At 40.3% G+C, this 22,297-nt stretch overlaps 1 protein-coding gene across 1 annotated transcript in view; it reads left to right on the forward strand.

Moving 5' to 3' along the window:
• DIP2C (DIP2 disco-interacting protein 2 homolog C (Drosophila)) overlaps window positions 1-22,297 on the forward strand; it is a gene marked incomplete at its 5' end in the record, with an annotated part of 112,069 nt that overhangs the window by 13,481 nt on the left and 76,291 nt on the right. Inside the window, 8 exons of the mRNA XM_010142772.1 lie at window positions 3,415-3,525; window positions 14,180-14,303; window positions 14,930-15,039; window positions 16,368-16,470; window positions 16,832-16,896; window positions 18,603-18,696; window positions 18,815-18,934; window positions 19,706-19,820. Coding sequence (XP_010141074.1) covers window positions 3,415-3,525; window positions 14,180-14,303; window positions 14,930-15,039; window positions 16,368-16,470; window positions 16,832-16,896; window positions 18,603-18,696; window positions 18,815-18,934; window positions 19,706-19,820 — 842 coding nt within the window. The remainder of the gene's footprint in view (window positions 1-3,414; window positions 3,526-14,179; window positions 14,304-14,929; window positions 15,040-16,367; window positions 16,471-16,831; window positions 16,897-18,602; window positions 18,697-18,814; window positions 18,935-19,705; window positions 19,821-22,297) is intronic.

A 22,297-nucleotide genomic window follows, 5' to 3' on the forward strand; every position in this document is an offset into this window, starting at 1 on the left:
TGCAGCTACTGCTAGAGCCTGAATCTAGATGAGTGGATAAAGCCCACAGAGAGCAAAGGTTACAGAGGTGACAGCTGAAGTTGTTAAATGAAGACAAGAACATCTTACAGTTTTACTAATGCTGTACTTGCAAACCTACTCCTTTGTCTATCAAGGCTGGCCAAGCCTGCTACCCCTTTTCTCTGCCAGAGCTCGTATAGAAATTTCCACAGATCCCATTCCAGGATGGCTTAAGCCATGCAATGGATATTGCAGAAAAATTTGTCTGAATCGCAAATTTTAGTCCTGCCTTAGTCCTGCTTTAGTCCTTAGTGTTTAGAGTTGTGAGAGTGGGATTAAATCTCCCCCCCACCCCCACCCCAGGTCTGATGGCAATTCTCAGACTGTTGGTTCACATGGTCCTCTTGTGCCACACGTGAGAAACATACCTGTTTGGGCTTCAAATATGAGAGGGTGCAATAATGCTTCCCAGAAGAAAGCAAAAGAGAAGAAAAAAATCTTTTAAAATTAAACCTGACAGTCTTTCCTATGTTTCTTTTTGAATAAAAGCATAATGAATTTAACTAAAGGATCTAGATCCTTAATCTAAATTGCTTCCTACAATGGCATTCAGCCAAGAGTAGGATCTGAAGAATCCCTTTTATTTGACTTACAAGTGTGTCTCTAAGCAACAGCAGAAGAAACAAGTTGTTCAAGTGTATGCATCAAAGCAATCCACCCAGAAAGCTCCAAAAGGAGTAAGTTCACTTGGGGGCAATGTGCATCTCTCCTTGTCTATTGTGTGCTAACAGTCCCTCTTCATATTCATTTGCTGCAGCACTCATTGGCATCTCCTAAGAACGGGTTTGTAGATAATACAGGCTGAAAGCTGGATGTTTAGCTAGTGCAGGACACATAACGAACAAATTGCAGCACTTCTGAAATAAGTCCACCTAAATTACAGTGAAACAAATGTTTATAGCTGAGTGCTGAAAGCATATGCTTTGTGTTGTAAAAACGTCTCTCTTAGCATCCCTGTGTAACAGGAGTGTGGTCATTTGAAGCAACTTCATAGTGAAGATGAGGTGTTACTGTACTTCTGATGGTCTCGGCCGTTATTCTGGCTGTTAAGCCCCTGTTGTAATACCATAAAAACTTTCTGACTTCTTTGAAGATGGCTTTTTATTCTAAGTGATGTGTTTTGTGTGACACCAGTTGAAGGTAGTTTTTAAATACTAAATGGAATACAGGCGTATATGGGCATATACTAGTCTTTTCTAAATGAGACTGTAATTATTTCCTTATGTAGATATTATATAAAATTCAAAGGCCTTTTTCCCTTTTAAAGCATCTTCTATCAATACAATCTCTATTTTTCATGACTACCATTACATCACCTCTTAGGTTCTTTGAGCCAAAAAATAAATAAATGTGCCTGTATTTCATTCCCTGTTTCTGTTATTATTACAGTACGTGACCAACTGCATTTGCCTTCTATAGTATAGAAATTTAACCTTGTGTCACCCTAGACAGCTGCCTGGAAATCAAGCTTGCCCTCTGAAATACCTACTGGATAACCAGATTCTCATCTAGTAATATACACTGCATGGTTTGTTTTCCTTCAGCCTTACCCCTTTTTGCTTTTACACACATTATTTATTTATTTGGTATGGGTCTGATAGAGATTAATGGTTTTTGGATGGGAAGTTAATGCCTCATTCCCACTGGGCCTCTGTGAGATTTTTTTCACCTCTGTCAGCTCCTATGCAAAGATTCCCAGCCAAACCTTTGCTTCCTTTATGTAAGCAGAGACCAAAACAAAACCCAACAATCCGCTAAGTATCTTCTGGGATCTTTCAACATCTTTCAGATATTTCCCAGACTCAGCAAACTCTACCTTCCCCTCAGTGCACCTAGCAAAATCCCTTTCTTTCCGTTTCCCCTGAGGATGCTTTTGGTGTCTGCTTTTGGAATGCTTGCAGTAAGCTCTGCACAGCCATCTCCAGCAGCTGCGTTGTTTCGTGTGAGAGCGTACAGGTGAAGTAGCAATGTATTTTCTCTGAAGTTTTCTTAAACAGTTACGAAGTTGCTGGCTTCAGCTTAAAAAACATATATTGGACCCTCGTGGACAAGGTTGGTTAGACGATTTCTAGTTTGAAGCGATCAGGTTAATCTATGGAAGGTGACTATCTTTGATGCTATGTGAAAACTCTGGAAACACTTAAAATCTCCTGTAACTGAACCTTGGAGCGTGTACGAAAGTGTGATGATTTTACTTCAAGAAACTGAAACACAGGACTCTTATGGATGTCAAAGCAGTCAAAACTCGAGTTATTAAGAGGTTTCAGCAAATTCTAAGATGCTGTAATAAGACACTCTGATCCTGTGTGCAAGCCCAAAGGAATTAGGTTTGAAATCTTTTCACCATGCCTTTTGCATGCCACTTCAGTTGACCATGCAGGATAGTTACCAGCTGCGTTACAGCTGTGTGAGACACGAGCTGAGAACATCCAGCTGACTGAACCAAAACAGAAATGTAGACAGGATCTAGCCACTGAGGTCCTTCACCAGTAAGTAGTATTCCCTGCCCTTGCTAGGATTGTCATGGACTCCCTAAGTTGCTGGATCCACAGCAAGACTGTGCGCTCTGTCCTTGCCCTTTGCCCCTGGAGGTTCTAAGCCATTGTCTGCAGTGCCCACAGAAGTAAACTGCACAGTTCAGCATGTTGGGGGAAGAAGGGCACCTCGTGAGCATGCAGGTGATTCATTGTCATCATTTCTTGGCATTCTTTTATCAAAATAATTCCCTAGCTCTAGCCCTGAAGCTGTGAAGTTCAGCAAGTCCAGGCATGCAGTACGGCCACTTCTGGATGTGATGTTTGCTTCTCTAGACAGCGGTTATTTGTGTTTACACAGCACTCAGAAACTTCTACGCTTGGATAACAGTCCAATCCTAAAATGAAACTGTTGTATGAGGCAAAGTGTAGTGAGACAAAACATAATATATTAATGATCTACATAATGGCAGAGTAAATCTGGGTGATCTGAATTGCTCACAAAACATCTTTGGTTTTAGTAACTTCAAGCAAATTATTAAATTAGAATGTAAAATGCTATTAATTCCATTTACTTGGTTATTTAACATCTGTAAAGCTATCAGTAAATTGAGAGCCATATGAAAGGTGTTGTCAATGTGGGAAACAATACAGCATGAAAATATTTAACTACATCCTAAGTGAAAATGTTCACAAAAGGAATACTCATCAGAATACATTCCTTCTAACTCCTCATTCATCTTGCATTAGGCATTTGAGTAGTTATCGTAGAAGTGCTTCAGTAATCATCTCTCCCCAAAAGCTCCAGCTCTGAAAGCTCCAGTTACCATTATCTGAAACCTGGGATAAGACATTTTTAACATACGTCTCGTTGTTTCAGGTAACACTCGTATTTCCTAACAATGATCCTGCTGCTTTCATGGTAGCATTTTATGGCTGCCTGCTTGCGGAAGTTGTCCCCGTCCCTATTGAAGTGCCACTTACAAGAAAGGTAGGAAACTGAATTTCTTCTCTATACTGCATTTTGAATCTGATGTCAGAACAAATCACAGCCAAAAATGGCTTTTGAGTACATATTTTGTGGTTAACTAGCTCTGAATCGGAGGATGCAAAGATAGTGCTGTGTGGTGAGCTAAATATAGTTCCTTCTCTTCTGTGATGGAAAATCTGCAGGTGTTCTTACAATTTCAGCGAGTGCAGGTCCGTCTGGAAAAGGACAGGAAAGTTTTCCAAGAGAAGAGCTCTGCTAGTCCTAGATGAGTTATCTGTGTAGCTTCTCAAAGCACTCTGGTGTTGGCCACTGACAAAGACTCATTGGCAACAACTGCTGGTTTTCCACCTGTCCCTGCAACCCAAGCTATGTTAAAATGCTGGGTATGCTGCTTCAAAGTACATTACGGAAATGCCTTCTCCTGTGTCTATATGTGCATATGTGTCCCAAAGCTTCTGTCACCACGGTCATCTCTGCCACTGGAACAAATTAAGTTTGGGAATTCTTGCGGCAGAACATACATTCATAGAGAAAACTGACCATTGCTCATCAAAAGCCCTTTGTGTCCAGTTCAGAGGTTCAACCATGTAGTGTTAGTAGACAGATACAGCAGTTCCAGACAAAAGAATGCCTGGGGGCACTGAGGGGAGGGGGCTCAGTATTGTAGGTGAGCCACGGCTGGGAAGCTTACACTGATGCTGCTGAACTTGCATTTTTTTCTGAGGACGTATGCCTTGAAGGCTGTAAGTACAGCAAAATGTAGTTATTTGTTACAAGTTCTTTTTGTCATAGCCGCTTAATTTTACCATGGATGGCTGCAATGCCTGTTTTAAGGTTTTCCCAAATATCCCCTTCTATAAACCTTTTTTTATTAGCTAGCACTAATAATGCCGTAGTTTAATTATTTGGTCTGGAATTGTCTACTCAGAGTGTGTTCTTTCATCCTTACAAGCTTTCTTTTTTAAACAAAATTCTTTTGGAGAATGTTGACTGAAGCCGTGAGGTGTTTCCAAGGAAAGGGCTGGATAAATACATTGCTTTGCTCACATTGTCACATTTTAAGTTGTCAGGAACTTTTCTTTGAAATGCTCTGGTGTCACAGCACCCTGGAGCAGAAGCTCAAATCTTTGTTTCATGGCCAGGTACCCTGGCTTTCAAATGAAAAGCCATGAAATCAAGTTTCTAAGTCTTCATAAAGGCTTTGCAGTTTGCACATCTCACATAGCAATTCAGCAGCTAAAAATATCTGGAGATTTCTTTCTAACTGAACCTTCCTCATCTCTGAGAAGCTGAGATGATCTCATTGTTTCTCCATTACACTCACATACGCCCTGGCCAACAACTGGGGGAGGCTCTTGCCATGGTGAAACTGGGAGAAAAGGGCGGGTAGCTGAAGGAAGGGAGGGTTTGCTGGGGTGAGGGAGGAGAGAGAGATGAGGGAAAGTGAGTGGATGAGACAACAAAAGTCCATAATCCATCTGAGCAGATGTGAGAGTGGCTGAGCAGAAGGAAGGAAACTGGGAACCAAAGGAGGGAGGAGACAGGAGGTACCCCAGCTTAACTGGTTGAAGCTGGAGGAAAGTTGCAGATGAGAGAGAAAGGCCATGCAAGGCAAGAGGATGGGACCTCAACTAGTCTACCTGTTTTGGGGAATAGGGTTATGCAATTTTTTTGTAAAATGCTATATTTGAACGCACTGAGAGGTGGACATTTTAAAGTACAGGAATAGATGGAATTTTGTTTTGTAACATCTGATACCACATTCGTCCAGCGAACTATAAAGTCCAGCTGTCCAAGTAAATACTTCATGTCAGATTAATAACTTTCCCTAATTCGGCTGAATCTCTTGGGTGGTTTTGTTGTTTTTTTTTTTTTAAGTATATGTGTATATATGGATATGTAAATACGCATTTACACATGCTTACATATGTATATTTATGTAGAAGAATATTTACAGACTTTGACTGTTTTAACTGTTGCCACGGTCATTCCATAATGTTTAAATATCAAATTAATAAAACAATAACAGAGATGTCAGCGGTACAGTTGAAAAAGCAACATTTGTTTGTATGGAATGGGAACTGGAGTGGAAACAATGAGATGAAAATCGTATTCTGAGTAGTCCCAGAAGGAATACCTCTACTTGGTCAAATGGCAGTAGATTGCTTCTGGCAACCGTGGGAAGATGTCATTCATGTCATCACACAATGGCCTAGACTGTTCTTTTATGCTTTCCCATTATTTGATCTCTTTTCTACATGCTTCACTACATTCTGGCAGTGGAGATGTTTTGGTTTGCTTTTAGGAAGACAGAGATGTGAGCTAACAAATAGACCAACAATTATATTATAGACTAATATGGACTTACAAAATAATAAGATGAGACAGGATGAGCTATTTCAGAGAGTTAAATTATTGTATTATTTTTAGTATTAAAAATTTGCATTAGCAGAATTGATACCGTTCTGCATTTTCATAAAGAAGTGTTTTCACAGCTCTGTGCCTGGCAGTTTAAAGTTGAGCAGTAATATTTGCAGCTAGGTAGCCTTTTGGCTTACATATTAGTCTGCAGACATCTATATCCATGTGGAAATAAAGGCTTTTGCTTTACCAGCCCATTTATTTTGTGTGTGTTCTCTTTTCTGTGTAGCTACACATACTTTTAAGATTTTGGCAGGGTTTTTTCCCAAGTTCATTACTAGGTGAAGCTCCATCTCCCCTTGCTTTTTCTTTCTGTATCCCACCCTTGTGTTGACAGAGTTCCTAGAATTGGTTGTACTTCCCCAGAAGTACAGGAGACCTGTCTGACATGCATCTGAGATGGATTGCCTGAATACCTGGCAACCACGCAGCGTCCTGCAGTTTAGTTTTATTCCCAGAATGCTTCCTGGTGTTCAGCAAAAAAACCAGTGCTATCCATGTCAGTGTGGTCTTGACTCTAAACCTGGGAAATCAGATCTAAAATTAAAAACTGAAATCCCAGGCTGTTTTTTGAGTACATCAAAACTAACTCCCAGAAGCAGCAGTCAGGGGTTCCACAGTCACTGCAGAGACAGAACAAACAGCATGTCTTATTTCTTCTTCTTTCCCCGCATTAATACCACTGAAATGCCTACTTCATGAACACTCCCCAAGATTTCCATAACTAATCCCTTGGATTATGGGCTGTGTTCTTTCAGAATAGTGTCCCACTCCCCAAATACTTTGTTTCCCAAACATCAGCAAGCAGCATGTTTTATTCCTTCCTTCTCTTCCTTCAGAGCTGCCACTTTTGTTAATATTGTCTGAAGCTGGAGTATTACAATCTGTTTCATTGTATGTGTGGTATGATGTGAATTGCAAACTATATATCACAGAATGTGCCATCAAAGTAGATGATACGGGATTTGCAACATGTCAAGTTCTAGTTCAAATAGCAATTTATTATTTCCCTTATGAGAAGATTTAACATATGGGTTTGATTTCTTTTTCTTTAGATTTTTTTTAGGTTAGTGTTTTTTTCCATTTGATGGGTGCCATGAAAATTATTATTATTCTGCTCTGATACAGTCTGGGGACCTAATCAGTTTTAATCTTAAAATAACATTTTTGTCCTCCAAGCATATTCATAGTTAGGCTGAATCACATGCTGTGAATATACGAACAAAGCAATCCCACATAGATCTTTACGACCTCCATATCACAGGCAAGGAGTATTTGTAGCAGGGCATGACACGAAAGCAAGTAAAAATCTATTTCTCAGTCAAAACACCATTATCTAGCCCGTTAGATTTAGTGCTGAGAGTGCTTCCAGCAGGCTCTTCTGTGCTCTCGCAGATGCTAGCTCTGACTCTGTGATTGGAAGAACGTGCCTGTGTATTGTAGGAAATCTGGAGATACGCACTCCAGGACACTTGTGGTTTTTCAAAGGATGCTTCATAGAGGGTAAAAACTTTTTTCAGGAGCTCTTTTTATTAAATCCTGGAGGTTCGGTTATTAAACGTGTAACAGTAGCCAGAGAGATGTATCTCTTTGAAGACAGTGAAATTGTTCCAGTTTTGTCTTCTATTTGAAGACGGAATTGTATTCCAAAGGAAACACACCTTGATGCTTTTCCTAGTGTTTCAGGCCCTGAGAAGATGAGTTTTGTTTCCCCTCAGCTTGAGTCGTTGGGCTGTAGTGAGCCAGAAACATCAGACCTCTCCATACTTTGGAACATCTTTTGGCAATGCATCTCTTTCTCCACTGGATTTAAAACACGTATAAAATGTTATATATTTTGTTTTCAGTGACATGGTCTTCCAGTTCCTCCAAAGAATGCAAGTTCCCTCAGCCTCACATGAGCCCCTGGTTGACACTGCTGGACCCCTGTAAGCCCTGTGCCCATCCTTCCCTCTTCACGCACTTCAGCAGCTGGGCACCGAGCAGAGGTCATTGCTCAGTTGGCCACAGTGAATCTTAGATCCCTTAAAATCAATGTTTTCTTGTTATGTTTTCGAGTTTAGGAAATGGTAGTTTCCTAGAGAGCGTACCACATTTCATGCAGTGTCCCCTGCCAAAAATAACCGTTGTCTTGCTTTCATTAAGACTTTTGGACATTAAGGCTTCTCATAGTTGCAGATTTCACATGCAGATGACAGCCAGATACAGTCAGCTCTGTCTGAGAAGACAGCTGATTTCTTAAATCGTAGAGCTGGTTATGCTGATTACATCTGCTTTGTGTTTAATTTTTATGAAGGTCTTGGATATTTGTGTTTTAAAAATAGAGGGTTTCCTTGATGCCTTTTCACTTTCGATTCAGAGCTGGTGATGCTTGGCCTTTCTGTCTGATAATTGCCCTATTTCTTCTTTACCAGCAACTTTTTCTTAGGATAAGGGCAAATGGAGCTCAAATAAGCATCATAACAGAAAACAAGATTAGTTCAGTCTGCAGTGCTTTGCCACAAAATTCTCATTTTGAAAGCAGTCTGGGATTTTCAAGTGGACAGGAGTAACCTTTATCAGGCCAGCCTTTGCAAGGCTGTGTATTCCTTCCTTCCTTATTAGCTAAGGACATGCACTCTCACTCACGGAGAGAGGATCATGATTGTTTTCCTTCACATGGATACTCTCACAAAGCATTATAGAAATGGCATTAACAGCATGCTGAAATGCAACCACACGTGGGATTTTTTTATCCTGACAATGAATTATCACTCTCTGCAGCGGGAAGGAGACAATTTGCCTCCAGGTACTGGTGAAAACCTTTAGGGAACCTTTAATAAAAGTCTTTGGAAAACCCTGAATGTCTACCTACAGCAGAGAGGGTTTCTGGCTCACTTCATCTGAAAGATTGATCTCTCTAGGTGTGTGCAGACACGGTCTATAGCTATACAGACCTCATTTTTCATACCTCAGCAAGTGCTGTGCCTTCAAGAAATGTAAAAAATTAGTTCCAACGTCAGCAACTGGTCTCATTGTAGTCACAATACCTCAGCTCTATCTTTTGCTTTCCACTTGCATTACGTGTCATTTCAAACTGTGAATTGTGGAGGATTTGACAATGAGCATCGCTGGCAAGTGTCTCCCCATCTGTGGCTGGGACTGCGTCAGTCGAGTTGTTTCAGCTGGTCTCCACTGGCTCCCTCAGATTTTTTCTACCCCCTCAAAATTCATGAAAATAAAGTGTTTGTGGCAAGTGGGGGGTTGCAAAAGTAGCAGATTAGCATAAATTACCAAAATAGCAAATAACACTGCTGAAAAAAACAGGATGTCCTGAAAATCTATTCCCTTTATGGACAGGAGAGTGATTTTATTTAGAGGGGAGGAGGTGGTTGTTTGGTGGTTTTTTTTTTTTGGCAGCAAATGATTTGGTTTCTTTTTTTTCTACTCACAAAGCAATTTTCAGCACTACAGACATTCATTTTACATTACTCAAAAGGGATGCCGATAGCTTGTCTCTGAAAGTTGCAAAAGTAGCAGATTAGCATAAATTACAAAATAGGAAATAACACTGCTGAAAAAAACAGGATGTCCTGAAAATCTATTCCCTTTATGGACAGGAGAGTGATTTTATTTAGAGGGGAGGAGGTGGTTGTTTGGTGGTTTTTTTTTTTTGGCAGCAAATGATTTGGTTTCTTTTTTTTCTACTCACAAAGCAATTTTCAGCACTACAGACATTCATTTTACATTACTCAAAAGGGATGCCGATAGCTTGTCTCTGAAATCTGAAATAATCAATGCCTTTAAAGTCAATAGTCTTTTTCTTGGCCCACGTGGAAGCTTTGACTGCTTCATGCAAATGTCTGCATTTTCAACTCAAACTTCGTTTTTCAAACTTAAAAAGTTTTGCCCAGGGTCCTCACTGCTCAGGTCCTTGCATGCTGAGGTATGAGGAGCAATGAAGACTATCATTTTTATGTGCTCGAGTGTGTAGGTGAGGTTGCTGTGTGTCTATGGGATGTATAAAACGCTCAGCTTGAAGTGGTTTCAGATCTGCCATCTGCTGACTCTGTCAGTCCAGTAGCTCAACACCACTTGAGTAGTTAGAAACAAATTGCTTCTGTGGGGCAGCAGATATCACAGGGGGACCTGCCTGGGACAAGGGATGTCTACCCCTTCTTTATACCTGTGTTCTCTGCAGTACTCTTTGCTTCTCTCTTTCACCCCCTTGTCGTGGGGAAGGAGCTTGTGTGCCCTTGTGAGGTTGAGAGCTGTGCTGGTGGTGGCATGTGCCTCCGGTGGAGTCTCCCAGGCCAGCCAGGTCTCAACTGAAGGGTCAGACAAAGTGTGTCCACGGGCAGGATGGGCTCACTAGCCTTCGGGCAGCCACCCTAGGAGAAGGACAACTCTGACTCCAAACCCGGGCAGATGGAGCTCGTTTAGCCTTGTAAGGCATCCATCATCTCAGAGAAGGATACTCTAACCAAACCTACGACCCGAGGACTTCGCTGTCACCATCCAAGCTCGCTAGGCCCTGGCAGATGAACCTCAGGTGTAAAGGGTGGAGCCAGTTCCGCGCACGCTGGTGCCTCACCTAAAAAATCCACCGCGCAGTCCCGAAGGGTGCACTCATCACTTGCAGTGAGCGGGGGAAAAGCCCTTCCCAAATCTTTGTTCATGAAGCCAAGCCATGATGATGATGATGATGATGATGATGATGATGACGACGACGACTCTTTGCTTCTAAGTCAGGATGAAGCTACCAGAAGCAGGCAGGAGGTGGTGGTAACTAGTTAGGAGGTGTGAGACTGAGACTGAAAGTGGGAATGATGGAGACAGATGCCAGAAGCTTCGTTGTCTTCATACTGTAAGATCCTCAGCTGGGGCTTCTGTGGCAGTTGAGAGCAGTGTCTGTCACAATACCTCTACTTCAGCATGTTGATTTGCTTTTTTCTTGCAAAGCCGGATTTAGTGTGGACACCAAGGACATGGCACAGGATTTGAAAGTCTGTAAAACACACCGGATACTGTCCACACGTGGTGAAATTCTTCTGATCTACTGTGGTAGTGTTGTACCACAGAATTATTTAGCCATATTGTCCTTTCACATGAAAGGATTAACTGTACAAAAAAGAATGGGCTGAAGATTTTAATGCTATTTGAGATGGGATTGTTCTAATGTAAGTCAGCCTGTTATTAGAAACTGTGACATGTGAGTAGATGATTGTGTTAGGTAATCTGTGCGTGATTCTCTCTGCTCATGTGTGAATTACTACAAATGAATGAGTAATATTTATGTGAACGTGCTCTAAACTGGTTGATATGGCACTAAGCAGAAGCATAGCCATTCTTTCTTGTGTTATCTAAAAAACCTCAAACTGCTAATACGAGTTTCCTTTTCCTGTTGTTTTGAGAAGAGCTTGGCAAATCATTTCTTGACTGATGCATCCATCCCCCAGGGCCATGATATGCTGATGCTCTAAGCTCCATGCTTTCTACTGGTCTACATGTGTTAGATTTCTTGATGGAATTTATTAGGCTAGATTCTGCTTATAAAGATTTGCATGAGTATCGCCATTTTCTTGGTACAGTGGTGAAAGTTCGCTAGCAGTCTTTTACAGGGCATACAGTTAATTACGACAACATGGTGATTTTGCAGTTGCTGCATTCGATTGTGAAATTTATATGCGATATTGTTTTTAATTGGTAGCTAGAAATTCATACATATACCAATATTTGTAACTGTTTTTTGGATTGAATTTAATGGGAAATTTCAGGTGGTGGTAGTATGGATCTGGTATTTTAAGAAACTGTGACCTCCCTTTATCCATGACAGAGTAGTAGCCCTCAGAGGCTATATTTTGCCCAGAAAGTGATGTTCTCCATGGAGTACTCCAGCTCTCATCTTTCTGCCGTTCCTTCTGAGGGACCTCCAAGGAGAACCATCTCTCCTGCTCTGTTCAGGCACCCACATTTCCTTCCACTGAGCAGACTCCTAGAGTGGAGATACCGGGTCTCATCCTAACGTGGAGCCAGGTTTTGATCTGGCTGAGCACTTGTCCCAGGGGTTTGATGACACAGATATGGACCAGCTGACACAAGATTCAGTGAGGACAGTAATGCTTGATAAAGCCCTTTTTCGTCCTGGAAGCACCTTGGTGCAGCTATTATGGGATCAACAACATGGTCCCCAAAATGTTATTCTGGATACGTATCTGTTATTCAAAGGGTACTATCCTTGTGTTTTTATTAATTGGAAAAGATGATGCATATGCTTCATTTTAGAGAGCCTTCCTGAAAAAGTACCTTGTCAGTTTTTCCTGGTTTTATATGTGTTCTGGTTATAGTAAGCAAAAGCAAGTGCCGTAATTCTGGATGGAAGCAGTTACATGGTATAGCTTTGGCAGATCAGTTTATTGTCTTACACTGATTGCTCAGCGATCAAAGTTCTGATAATTGATGCCAAATAATTTTTTCGGGGTGTTATGGAGAACATGTTCTCCAAGTTTGTTTTTTCTCTGATCTCATTGCTTCTCCATTTTAGATGGCTTTGTTTGACTACATAAAAATTACATTAGAAGTTAGATAAGCTTTGGGGCTTTCTTCACATCATACAGTTTTGCTTTGAATAAGTCAATAGATCAAGGCATCTGTCTGTGTTTCTGGTTGCTTCCATGGTTAAGTGTGCTTTATGGTTGATTTAAAAGATATTTTAATTTGATCTTTAAGACTGTGTAGGCTATTTTCTGTAGAATCATTCCATGGAGAAAGAGTTAATACTTCTATGTGCATTTAAATCTAGGGCTTTGCTTTGTTGAAGACCCTAGTGGATAGATGTAAAGTTCATGAAAGAATCATGACAAGACACTCCACATAAAGCAGACATTGTGCTGTAGAAGCACAGCATCTCTTAAAGAACAGCTATGACCTAGACTTGAAAATCATTACATGACTTTTTAGCCTCACTGCCTATATCCCCTTGATGAAAGTAAAATGTAATGTACTTTCTCTAATGGGCACTTGACTATCTGTAGTGCTCATGAAATGTGTCTGTAACTACTCACTGAAATGCTTATCGACAAATGAGGTTAGATCAGCATGAATAGTGATACTGTCACCACTGTATACCCATCGTAACATCTTAAGGGTTGAAAGCTTTCTCCAGGCAGAAGCATCTGTAACTGGTATTATTTCCTAGTATTTTCACAGAATTAAAGAATGGTGGAGGCTGGCAGAGACCTGAAGGTCATCTGGTCCAGCTTCCCTTCTCAAGCAGGATGACCTAGAGCAGGCTGCCCAGGACAATGTCCAGGTGGCTTTTGAGTATAGAGACTCCACAGCCTCTCTGGGCAAGCTGAGCCGGTAACCCTTACATTAAAAAAGTGTTTCCTCATGTTCAAGAGAGAACCTCCTGTATTTTGGTTTGTCCCTATTGCCTCTGGTCCTGTCACTGGACACCTCTGGAAAGAGCTTGACTCTGTCGTCTTTATATCCTCCCTTCAGACGTTTGTACACGTTGATGGGATTCTCCCCTAAGCCTTCTCTTCTTGAGGCTGAGCAGTCCCAGCTCTGTCAGTCTTTCCTCACAGGAGAGGTGCTCTAGTCCCTTAATTATCATAGTGGCCCTTTACTGGACTCTTCCCAGTAGCTCCATGTACTTGGAAGCCCAGAACTGGACCCAGCATTTGAGATGTGCCTCACAGTACTGAGTAGAGCTGAAAGATCACCTCCCTCAACCTGCTGGCAGTGCTTTGCCCAGGATACCATTAGCCTTCTTTGGTGTCCACCAGGACGCCCAGTTCCTCTAGGACAAAGCTACTTTCCAGCCAGTCAGCCCCCAGCCTGTGCTGGTGCAGGGGGTTGTTCCTCTCCAGGTGTAGGACTTTCCATTTGGCTTGGTTGAACTTCGTGAGATTCCTGTCAGCCCATTTCTCTGTGGATCCATCTGGATGGCACAACCCCCTGGAGTATCAGCCACTCCTCCCAGCCACTCACTGTCACTTCTGAAGAGACATGAGAGCAGGCATCATCTGATGGCTTCAGTTCTTTTTATGATTTATGTTGTTACAGATAAGAGGATATAGAAGTTGTGGAATTCTTTTGTCAGTCTACAAATGAGTTTTGCTAATCAGCTAAGTTGCTTAAAGGAAAGAGACTGTTTTCCTCTCAAGATAGTGTGCCTAAGGACAGTAATGTTTTCAGCCTGTAATCACTTCTAATCAATTCATGTGCTGCTTTTATTGTCACCTCTTAGGATGCAGGAAGTCAGCAAATAGGCTTTTTGCTTGGAAGCTGTGGAGTTACTGTGGCCTTGACTAGCGACGCATGCCATAAAGGACTGCCTAAGAGCCCCACGGGCGAAATACCACAGTTCAAAGGTAAGATAACCCTTGCTTACTGTGGATGTCACTCGTCAGGTCGTTTAGTACAGTAACAGTCATTGCAGTTCTTTAGTTGTAGGGTGAGGATCTGACCTGTGATGAAACACTTTCCGCAGGAGAAGCTGTGGCTGCTGGGATGTGATTGCCCCGGCTGTGTGTCCTGGCTGGCTGGTAGCGACTGCTGCTCCCACGTGACTGCTGAGCAGTACAAGTGCTCCTGGTCTGGTTCTTGGTTGGCTCAGCTGAGCTGCCGAGATTGTGGCCACAAGTAAAATTAATCCAACAGACTCAGGACAGTAGTAGATGAGAAGCACTCATACGACTCAATCCTACAGCTAAGCGATAGGGACATTAACCTCTGACAGGAGAGTGGTAATAAACTTTTTGGGTCAATAACAGCTTAAACTGCCCAGCCATTTCTTCAGGGGTTGACTGAAAAGGCCACAATAGCCATGTTAAGAAAGCAGTTCTGGAAAATCTTCTTTCCCGTGCTACGCTGAGGCTTAAAAGAAGCAATGTTTAGATAATGGTGACACAGGTATTTGGGAAAAAACTCTGGCAGAGGAGAATTTTGTCTTATCCAGCAGAAGCTTGCCAAAAGCTGACTTTTCTTTGTACCTCAGGCTGGCCAAAGCTGCTGTGGTTTGTCACAGAGTCTAAACACCTCTCCAAGCCGCCTCGTGACTGGTTCCCACACATCAAGGATGCAAACAATGACACAGCTTACATCGAGGTGAGTTAATGAAGAGGCATCTTCTCCCCGAATCATTGCATATGGCACTTCTGGATTGGGTAAACATCATTATTCATTTGCTAGTCACAGAAGCAAAGAACATCCAGGTTTAGCCTGTAAATAAGCAATATTTTCTAATAAATTATACTGGATATTGATTTCAGAAAAGTTAATGAAATGTTAAATTGCATTTTGGGGGTTTCTAATCTTTATGTTTTTATGTCATCTGAATGGCTGCCACAGTCATATCTTAGACGTGCCTTGACTAGTCTCAGTCTTGTTCACAGTGTGCGCTTGCCCACTTGCCTCGAGATGGATAGACAGCAAGTTTCAGAGTGAAGCTTCAATTCTCGTATCACAATCTTCAGACCTTTTGAAAGAGAAGGAACTTCTTGTTCAAATGCTTGCTTGTCGCTTACTGCTTTATGAGTCACAGTCCCTCCAAAAGACCAACACCAGGAAGGGAAAATTAACAATGCTGTTAAGTTTAATTTTTTTCCATTTTTTTCCATTTTTTTCCCCACTTCTGCATAGACTCAAATGCCTTGAGTTCAGTGATGTTAGTATTGAATTTAAATGATTATTCACAGGGAGTAAGTTCAAGTGAGTGGAGCAAAGGTGTTTCCTGTCTTCACACACTGGGCTAGAGAAGGTAGAATCTTACTGATTATCTTCATCGTGGAGCAAGATAAATGTTTAATTTACTTTAACTGCAACTGAGAATTTTCAGTCTCTTTCATAAAGTTGCAAAAATTATTGCAACTATCAGCATCTCTTACCTCTTTTTTTATGCTGCTTTCTCATGACTTTTTCATAATCTTCTAATCAAAGAGATTATGTCTTTCAGGCTCTATACATATAGATTGTTATAATAACACCCAGCCAGGACTCTGTGGTCAGCTCTTACCCGATACCTTATAAGACACGAAAGAGAGGAGCTTAGATTTATTGGTTGGCCTATAAAATCTAAGGTGAACGCTGAGCAGACTGAACTAGATTATTCTTTGCTAAATCTAGCCAGTACTTTAGTCATTAGCATGATGAGAATTGTTAGAATTATTTTTCTGTAATGCCTGTATTCAAACAGCAGATTGATTTCTGATACCAGGCCTGGGAAACTTCAGTCAAAAAGAGAAAACCGATCTGAAAAAAAGTGTCTTAACAAAAAAAAAACCCTCCCAAACTCCTCAATACCGTTACCTTCTTAAAATAGACTCATTAGATGTGTCCATCATTCACCTACATAGGAAGCACTTTAAATGTAGCTATTAAATAATGGAAATATGGCAGCTATTGCACATTGACTTTCCCTGCTTATTTCTTGTTAGTACAAAACATGTAAAGACGGAAGCGTGCTTGGGGTGACTGTGACAAGGATTGCACTGCTGACACACTGCCAAGCTCTGACCCAGGCATGTGGATACACAGAAGGTATGGAGTACGCTTCCCTTGCTTCATCCTTAAAATCAAGTGTGAATTGTAGTTGGTTTCTCACCAGGCTCCTGTCTTATGTTTTACACAGATCTGTGTTAAAGGCTTCTAGATTTTAAAACACAATTTTTTTTCCATTGGTTTTAGTAAATATGCACACATATAAAATATCTTCGAGGGGTACAAATAGTATCCTAGCCAATACAAATCTTGCAGTGGAGATTTACTCAGAAAGTTAAGTTTTGAGGTCATCAGTCATGATGACCTTCAGTTATACTGAAGCTTCCTTCCTTTGAGTGGGTTTGCCTTGGGTCAATGCCATGTTCTGAAAAATAAACTCTGTTGTGTTTTTGTTGGGCAGCTGAAACAATTGTGAATGTATTAGATTTCAAGAAGGATGTTGGTTTATGGCATGGGATTCTTACAGTAAGTATGTTTCCTTATTTTGTATGAGTATTTAAAAATAAACTAATGTAATATGATTATTACTTTCACAAACTGGGATGCCTTACAGTTTCTTCTAATACAAATTTTTCTGCTTTGAAAGCAAAAAATATGTGACTTAAACCCACTGTCTTCTGCTTGTGCACTTTCCTGTAGTGAGCACGGTAAAGATACCTATATATCTTTATGCTTGATGTCAGATACTCTGGCCCCATTCTTACCATCTTACTCTGATCTTACTGATGCATGATTTTGAGATCAGACTTTAGAGCAGAAAGAAACTGAATTCATACTTGCCTTGATCCAGTAGCATAGCTGTGTTGCCACTGACTATCTTCTCTATCAAAACTCCCACCAACAGATGGTTTTGCTAACATTAAGACATTTCTGATAGTTTGTCTACTTGCAGTTTGAGTGTGTTCCTCGATTGACATAGGAGGCAATTGACATTTTAAACATTGCTTCTAAAGGTGCTGCTGCAGTCAATGGCTGATAAAATACTTAGTACTCACAGATCATTTAAAGAACTGATATTGTTTTGAAGGGTCACTGTTTGGGGGTCCCAGGATGTTCAGGCCCTACTTTCCCAGGGGTCCGATTTCCTTTTCCCATGCAGTGTTATACTGTTCTTAATATCCAAGGGCAATAATAACACTTCTGGTTTTAGCCTTTCTTTGCTCTTACTCTTGGTATGAATTCCATTTTTTCATGTCTTGCCTGTAAGCCCTTTTCCTGGACCTGCACTTGTGCCAGACTGAAAAGAGAATTACCTTTGGCAGTTCTACAAGTGTTTAGATGACTAATCCACCGGGACGTTTAACCTTTCTTAAGCCTAGGTTTTCCAGAACAAATGCTGTATTTTACCTGAGCTGCTATGAGTGGAGACGTGTTGCCCTCAGAAGATTTTCTAAATGGTAACAGAAGAAGAAAAGCAGCAGCTCATTTACAGGCTGTTTTTTTTAGTAGTAGCGCTGAGAAATCACTAAAGCAATTGACTGCCTAGCCTGGGAGATCAGGTTTGGTTCTGTCATTGGTTTAACTCGGCTGCTTTTTCTAAACTTCTTTCAACTTTTCATGACCTTGTTGAAAATACTAGAATTAGTCCATCTGGAGAAGGACTGAAAACTCCTTCGTTTATTTTCTGTTAAAATAAATTGATCTCTGCTTAATCTGTGACTCAATTTCTCTGTCTGCTGTCTTCTAAATAATTTGTGAGCCACTACCATTATTATTTTTTCAGTCTTCACAGAGATGGATTTCTTTAGACAGATATGTTTCTGTTGCTTTTGTCCTTTTGACTAAAGAGTATTTGACTAAAGAGTCTTCATATAGAGTGAAGTTTAGCAGTCTTAGGGATAATACTATCCTACACAGCAAGCAAGCAGACATTGTAATCCGATTTTTTTTTCTGTTTAAAGTGAATCGCTTAGAATATAAATAGGAAGAAAATCTGTTTCCTTTTTTTTTCAGTATCACTTCAAAGTTATGATCTGATTAGTCTAAATCCTTACTTTGTAATTAAAGCATTAGAAAAAGAGGATGTTTCATCTTAATGTAGATAGCTAGTTAGGAAAAGATAACTGCCAGCATTGGCAGAGGGTGATTTGCATAGATGCCCCTGCCCATAACAGAATATAAACAATTACCATGATTGTTCTATAAAACCTATTTATCTTATTTGATTTCAGAGTGTCATGAACATGATGCATGTTATAAGTATTCCATACTCCTTAATGAAAGTGAATCCACTCTCATGGATACAAAAAGTCTGTCAATACAAAGGTAAGGAACACGAAAATACAAAAGTATGCTTGATAGTCAAAATCAAAAGTACAAACTGGTAACTCAGCTGCGTAGCTTTTATATGGTGTATTAGTAATCTTCCCATTCTTTATTGCAGCGAAAGTTGCCTGTGTAAAATCCAGAGACATGCACTGGGCATTGGTGGCTCATCGAGATCAGCGAGACATCAACCTCTCCTCACTGCGCATGCTTATAGTGGCCGATGGTGCAAACCCTTGTAAGCAATGCTCCTGCGGTCTGACAGAGAACAGGAGCGGTTTCTGTCTTGCATTTGCAGTTTCAGTCTTCGTAATCAGCTAAAATATTTACAAAGTATAGGGTTTATCTGCTGCAAACTGTATGATATTTATGGAAACAGTAATTAATTTTGGATCTTTTCAAAATGTATTTTTCTTCAGTTAACCCTGAAGCAAACTTGATATTCCTCATAACGTAAGTTGCAGTAAACCCAATTTTGTTTAATACGAAAGACTGAAGTGACCTCAAGCTATAGAAAGGATCAGAACATTTCTTCTGAATACTAGTGCCTAGATGCAGATGTAAGGGAGAATTTTAGCGGGATACTTATACTACTGTAAAGAACCACATCGGGATCACTTCATGACAATTAACAGCATGAACGTATAGGCATTCTGCTCGTTCGTAGTAGTTTGTTTCAAGTTTGCCAATTGAATTCTTAATTTGCCTCATCCTAAAAAAGAAGACTGTAATTCAATTCATATTGTAAATCTGGCAGCAATGGCTTTTCTGTGTAAACATAGTGAAAGGATTTTATGCTCAGAAATTAGTCTTTACTCTCTGTACACATACACAGTTTATATACATGTATATAGTTATAGCAGCTATTACTACTTTCCCAGTGGACATAGGTTCTTTTAATTTTTTTTCTCCTGAAAAGCCTATATATTCGATAGTAAGTTTGCAGTTTGAATAGCATCACTTCAGAAATCAGACTGGTTTTCTCCTCTGATTTTTTTTTTCTCCCCAGGGTCTATTTCTTCCTGTGATGCATTTCTCAATGTCTTCCAAAGTAAAGGTCTAAGACAGGAAGTCATTTGTCCCTGCGCTAGTTCTCCGGAAGCTCTCACTGTGGCTATTCGAAGGTACTGTGTTACCCACGGTAGCATACGTGTGGTGATTTGAAAAGAAATGAACTATTTGAGTATGAATCTGCATATGCAACTTCTAAATTTCATTTTTAGTTTTCATTTTGTTTTTGTCCAAAGAAGACACACAAGAAGAATTTGTAGAGCAATAATTTAACTTCAGAGTACTTTAGAATATAGTTCCCACTCCTGTAATTTTATCTAATTTTAAATCAAGTAGACTGAAATGCAAAAGCTAATTCTATAAAAAGAAGTGGAAAAATGCCGCCGTCACCATAAAATTAATTTAAATGTGGGAATTTAAGTGGAATTGCTACTGAGGAAAAGCATGTTTTAAAGTAGTCTCTTTAAAGAGAATCATGGCATTCTGCGAGTTGTGTTTGGCTGACTGGCACTTTTTAACCATTCTTAGGCTCTCAGTAATCATCTAGAACTGCCCTTTGAATTCGGGAGGTTTGTGCCTAAAAATAAAAGGGATACATTCTAGAAAAACTGTTCAGCCTTATGTACAGTATGTCAGTATGCAGCAGTCACCTGTCGTGAGTGTTATAGCACACAGTCAATGGCATAACTTGTTTGTTTTGCTGAGTTTTCCAAAAGTTGTTACTGAATAGTAGCCACTTTGTGTTTAATTTCACGTTTCCACAGCCATTTATAAGTGTTTCGCGTGTTAGAACATGCAGTATCAAACTGTAAAGCACTGTAATAGCATTAAGTAAAGTGCTTCCTGCACAGAGATTAAAATACAGTGTCCAAGGGAAATTTAACTAGATTTTGAATTAGATTTCCAAGGAAACATCACAGGAAGAAAAACACAAGGCCAAAAGTGCGGTTTACTTTCAGCCACCTTATTATTAACTTAAAACATCTGAAAGGAATCCATCAGGAACTTATCCGGCCCAGGTTGGTTGTCTCTTTGTGAACTACAGGATCTGAGAGAGCCCTTCATCCAGTTCCACCAGCTTGTTCTCAGCTTTATAGCAAAGAGTACATTGGTTTTCCCTTCCACTGGGCTTCCCTGCTGTGGGCTGTGCACACCTTCACTCCCCTGAAATGAGCCCTTTTCTGTAAGTGCAGAGAGGAGGTGGAAGAGCAGCGGACATCACTTGTGCTGAGCATTGATTAATGGGAGTGGGTTGTCATTTCCTGTGCTAGCCCTGGAAAACCTACTCCAGATCACAGATTATGAAGTGGGAGAACTCACTGCATCTCAACTGTATGATGGCTGGCATGCCCTTTCTAGCCTTAAACTCTATGTTTGTAGCCACCTGAAGCACTACAGATTAATTTTCAAATTAACTAGCATTGAGAGCTTACATAAAAAAATTATTAGCAGAAGAAGTAGTGGATAATTAAAGAAAAAAAGGCATTTTTATCTTCAATGCCTTGCTATGTAATTACAGAGCAGTTCTTACTACAGTGAATGTTACTGAACACGTATCTCCTTTTTCTGAAGTCTGTTTAATGATAGGATAATACCAGCTGAACTTGGGAGCTTTAGTATTTTTCATTTTATTCAAGCCATCTCCACTGACAGTAAAGTCATTGCCATACAAGTTCCAAAGAGTTACAGCTGAAGTATGCATTACAATGACTCCCTGCAGAGCACAGATCCAGAGAGCTCCCTGTTAATGCTCCGACTCTTTCAAAATCTGTGGTGTATTTTTAACTGATCTTCCCACAAGAAAGCATAAAAAAAACAGTTCTCAGTTGAAATACTTTATAGATTAGAAAAAGGCAGTCAGTAATAGACTAACAGGTACTTCAGCCTTACAGCTGAATCCTGAATCCTAATATTTAAAGGAATATGTCATACAAATAATTCTTTATGATATTCCCCTTTGGTTTATGGCGTATCAGTCTGAACCCATTTGCTTAAGGGAATGAAAAAGTTTAAGTACAGGTCTCTTCCAACTGGCAAAAAATGGTGGTAAATTAGATTGTATGCGTAAGTGGTAGTGGAAACTGTTCTCAGAATGCTGTGCAGCTACTTGTAGGTACACATTGTTCCTCTTTCATGGTTGAGGAAACTAATGGGGTGGGTTTGTCTGGTGGTTTAAGCTAAATTTACCTGGTGTATTAAGTAGGTGGAATTACACTTTTGTTTAGTTGCTCCTACCTTATTCAAAGGGTTTTTGTTTGACTAGCAAGCAGTCTTGCAGAATTCCAAATCCAGTATTAGGAATATTGAATGTGTAAAGAAAATGAAAAACGTTGACTTCAAAATGAATTATAAATACATTGAAATAGGGTTATTTATTAAAGACAGCCAGCACGGCTTCACCAAAGACAGGTCCTGCCTGACCAACATAGAGGCCTTCTATAATAGAGTGACTAGATCAGTGGACAAGGGAAGAGCTGCGGATGTCATATATCTGGACTTCTGTAAGGCCTTTGACATGGTCCCCCACAACATCCTTCTCTCTAAACTGGAGAGATAACAGGTTTGATGAGTGTACTGGTCGGTGGATGAG

The sequence above is a fragment of the Buceros rhinoceros genome, unplaced genomic scaffold (genome assembly GCF_000710305.1).
Source record: "Buceros rhinoceros silvestris isolate BGI_N320 unplaced genomic scaffold, ASM71030v1 scaffold6709, whole genome shotgun sequence".
Taxonomy (NCBI): domain Eukaryota; kingdom Metazoa; phylum Chordata; class Aves; order Bucerotiformes; family Bucerotidae; genus Buceros; species Buceros rhinoceros.